At 44.9% G+C, this 4,374-nt stretch overlaps 1 protein-coding gene across 1 annotated transcript; it reads right to left on the bottom strand.

Moving 5' to 3' along the window:
* Positions 1-437: 437 nt before the first annotated feature.
* On the bottom strand, positions 438-1,616 carry LOC147902961 (uncharacterized). Its single transcript, XM_087373579.1, has one exon. The coding sequence runs from the start codon at positions 1,203-1,205 to the stop codon at positions 579-581; it is 627 nt and encodes a 208-aa protein (XP_087229705.1). The 5' UTR covers positions 1,206-1,616; the 3' UTR covers positions 438-578.
* Positions 1,617-4,374: the final 2,758 nt, after the last annotated feature.

Here is a 4,374-nt window from a genome sequence, read left to right on the forward strand (position 1 = left end):
CCGGGCAAAATTACGCTGATACAGTTGTCTTGACTCTAGCAGATATGCCCTTCACTACCGTTCCTAAAAAGCTGAGATTATGAGCAGCTTTTATGAACATCGGCATGTCCAAACACAGTTTTAAGTCAATTTTCCATAGGGCAAGTATTTGTGGCAATGATACATTTTTCTGGATCTAGTACATACCCCCTCCATTGCCGTTCCGAAGAGGTGAGATTATGAGGGGCAGTTTTAGGAGCGTCGGCATGTTACTAACTCTATTTTCCTGAGAGCACATCGAGAGTGATTGCATCAGAAAGTAATCGCCCTGTATTCCCGAAGAAAGCATCAAATAAATAGATAATATACTGCACTCGTAATCGCGCTGGGAACTCCCACTTAAGTTGCCCGACCGGATCTTTGAAAACATAGCCTAAAAACCAACAGACGCAAGCGCCACTTAGGCAAACATTTTCTTAAGCTGCTAAGTTGGTAGTGTGCAACATACGTGCTTACTTTCTTGTAAATCACTTACAGCAGAAAAAACGATCTGCTGCATCCGACAAAAGCACCTCAGATCGTTTAACTCCGTCAGTGTCTCAAGCGCACAAAAGAGTTGTTGTCGCAGCAACCATAGAGAAGAAAGTGACAACAAGAAAGGCAAAGAACAAAGCCCACTTCCGCTTAAATTTGTTGAAATAAGCCTCTCCGGGTTCTTGATACCGCACCTCGAACTCATCTTCTGGTACAGACTCCCCAGAACTCAACTTGAGCCTCTTCAACTTCTCCGTGGCGAGGCCAAGAGTAAGTTTGTGGCAGCGACGCTGATATTTGAATCCGTTGATACACCTCAGAGTTTGTGCCATGGCCACGTAGAAAATGGCGTGTCCAAGGAAACATAATAGAATGGGCATCCAAAAGTGTCTGCACCGAAGCCTCGTGGACTGCACTACTCCAGCGAAGAGAATAGCTAAGAACACAAAGAAAAACTGAAACATTTTCCACAGCTCTTTCTTCTGCATGTCGACTGATCTTTTCTTCTCAAGTGTCTTCTCGAAATGCACTTGCACAATGGTGTTGAGAGCTTGCATAGCAGTCTCTCGAGCGACAAACACAGGGGTTCGTTCAGAAGGATCTTGATCGCTGTCGACGTAAACGGTGGTCTCGCTTGCGGGGGAGAGCTTTTGAGGACCCTGCCCCTCCATCTCCCGTTTCCTCGCCTCCATAGCCTAGGCCAGGGGCGCTGATAGTCGCAAACTCGTTTCCTGACACTCTCCGATCGAAAAATGCCCGTCGAAATCGATGACAGCGAGCCTTAGCAACTCAACTGACAGAGGGACGATCGGCGAAGCAGGGGGCACATGGCACGGGCAGGGATAAAAGTTACGGCGGGTGCGGCGGAGGCTGCGAAGGGTGTCAAATCGAGAGGTGATGCAGAACGACTGGGGGGGGGGGGGGATACGGTAAAGGTTTTTTGCGATATGAGATCGGGGAAGCTGAAAGGAGCGGGGAGAGCAACGATGAGGCGGGGGCGGCTGGAGGTACAGGAAGGAGGAAGAAGGTCAGGGAGGCGAGGGGAGCAAGAAGGAGACAAGGGGAGATGGCGATAGCTGGCTGCATGCGACAGCCATCGCCATAGCTACGAGCTCGCCAGCTCCCACAAACAAAAAGAACTGTTAATAAACAGCAGGAGAAGCCACAGTGTGGACAGTTTGAGTGAAAATTTCAGAGTGACAGTACGGCTCCGTCCACGTCATCTCCGAATCCTCCCTAGATCCCAGATCTAGATTCCCATTATTGCAATCCGTTTTTCCTCCTTCTCCGACGCCACGTCAGCTCGCCACGTCCACATCCCTTTCTCCAGCTTTGCTGCCCGCTCCCACGTCAGCTTCCGTTCTGCCTGGCAGTGCCTGCCACTTCAGCTCTCCGTGGAGTCCGTGCCTCCCGTGGCGACTGCCATGTCAGCACGAGGCCACGTCTGCCACAGCCGTTCCGCTCTGCCAAATCACCAGCCGAGCTGTCACGTTGTACCTTATTAACAGCCACGCTTTGACGTTGTGCTACCACGTGGCTTTACGACCCTTGCCCGATGGGAAGCCACGTCAGCGCCACCCCATTAAATACCCTCCGTAACGTTCCCTGACCTTCTCCGTGACTTACTTGCCCTTTTCATTTAATAACGTCCCCAAGACCTCATCGCCTTTTTCCTTCTTTATTATAACTTTCTCTCTCTTCTGTCTTCACCTATAATATATATAGCCTGTCCCCCGTGTCCGTGGTGGATCTTTCTTTAAAAATCCCCTATGCAGTGGAGAGAGCATATTCAAAGTTCACCTAACAACCTCCTCTCCCTGAGTTACAAATGATGGCGTACTAAATATTTCGCAACACTCTCTCGTTGTAGGGCGTGAAAATTACACCAAAAGTTCAAGCCACGAGGTAGTACTATTAAGCAGAGTTCACACCCCCTCCATATGATAAGTGGGCCAATAAGAAAGCAAGGCCCAGACATCGAACACTATTTTGACACAAAATAGTGTCCACTATGTGAAGGCTGCCCACTCTATGGGCCACCGACAAAATCTTAGTACAACATGGACTAAATGGTGATTGAACCCTCCTTGACTCTCCCACACAAGATCATCCTTCCATGAGACCAATCTTTTGGCCTGCCCTATGTGTGGGAAGGGTATACTTATGGTTCTCCAACTTTTGAAAGGTAAAATAATTTTCTTTCAATTTAAGGACTACATGATAGGTGGAAATAGTTGATTGGCCATTGAGAGTGCCACATGTGCAAAGGGTGCCCTCTTTAAATGCCTACGCAGCTCTTGCATTTACTTATTTGTTTTTTGGCAAGCCTCTTTAATGATATAAATCATTCATCTTGTTATACAAACTAATGCTGGCTGGTGTGAACCACAACACCCGCCCGATCTTCCTCCTATTTCTTTTCATCGTCCATGGCCTAACAAGTGGTGTGAACCTGACCTTAGGGCTTGTTTCCACACAGGGCCTTAGGGTGGTGATGTGGACACCCACACAAGAGCGTTAGCGAAATCAGCAATGGCCATTTCGCTTCCAAGCACCGAAACACAAAGAAGGTTCAACTTTCACCTCTCCTCAACCCATATTGTAGTTGAGAGAGGATTTGGTAGATTGAAGCAAGTTTGGAGATATCTAAATGGAAAGATCTCAAGCTCGAGCTACATAGGCTTTTTAAAGCATCAATATTGATGTCGATATTAGCATCATTAAAGCCTCTGGAAAAAAACACAGTGTCAAAAAAGCATCGATCATCAAATTTGGATAGTGTGGGTTTTCACCCTACACCTTGCAATAACAAAATCAAATTCAAATAATTTCACAACCAACGTTGATTAAAGGACTCTACCCTTTAATCAATCAAAGCCTCACTTGATTCTTCATTGTGAGATTGATGCTTATCCTCCCAATCATCCCTGGCTAGGTCTTGCACATGTTCAATATGTAGATCAAGATCTTTTTGAGAAACCCTCTAAGGAACTCAAACTATCTTCATGTTCCAAAACTCTTGGAGAAGAGGTATTGGAAGTGCTAGCTTCCAACCCATCTATTTCTTGATCTTCCATTTCATTCTCTTCTTTCAACATCTTCAAAGACATGTCAATTTTTAGTTGCAACTTGAATCACAAACCATCACTGGTTGTCCACTCATCAATTGGATTGAAAGACCACCTAAGACAAAGATCCATGATATGTTCATGCAATCTTTAATGAAGTTGAAGGGCAATTGATGCCCATATAAGAAAAATGCTTACTTGGCACAGATGGCGAGTACTTATATGCATTTACTACACCCATAAATGTAAGAATTGAATGACTATGAGATATATTAACCTCTAGCATGTGTGCTTGTTGACGTCTTGCACATGTAATCACTCGTCTTTTTCATAGAGCTAGAGCAACCAAAAAACACAACAATATATGAAATTTGCATGCATAGTTATATCAAGAAAAATAACAGGTATACAATTATATTACAAACACAAAGATTAACATAACTATACCTCACAAAAAGGAAAACTATACCTTGCACATCACTAGAAATATCAACTAGTATGTCCCCAGAATCCACAATGTGAGAACTTCCAAAGAAGGCATCAATGGCATTGTAGATACACTCCTCAAAGCATGGTGGCAACTTGATTTTGATGTGTGGCTAAGCATCCATGGCCCAATATGTAGAAAGCCCCAAAGGAGTGTTACAAACATAGTCATAGATTACTTTCCAACCTTTGTACACATGATTCCACCTATCCATGCATTGCTTCCAAGTATAGTTCACACCCTATTTGTTGTACATATAAAAACAATGGTCCACTTACACATCTTGGGATTAGATTTATCCTTGTC

Source organism: Dipteris shenzhenensis, chromosome 4 (assembly GCF_047967505.1).
Source record: "Dipteris shenzhenensis isolate YYH24624 ecotype China chromosome 4, Dip_SZ_1.0, whole genome shotgun sequence".
NCBI classification, from domain to species: Eukaryota; Viridiplantae; Streptophyta; class Polypodiopsida; order Gleicheniales; family Dipteridaceae; genus Dipteris; species Dipteris shenzhenensis.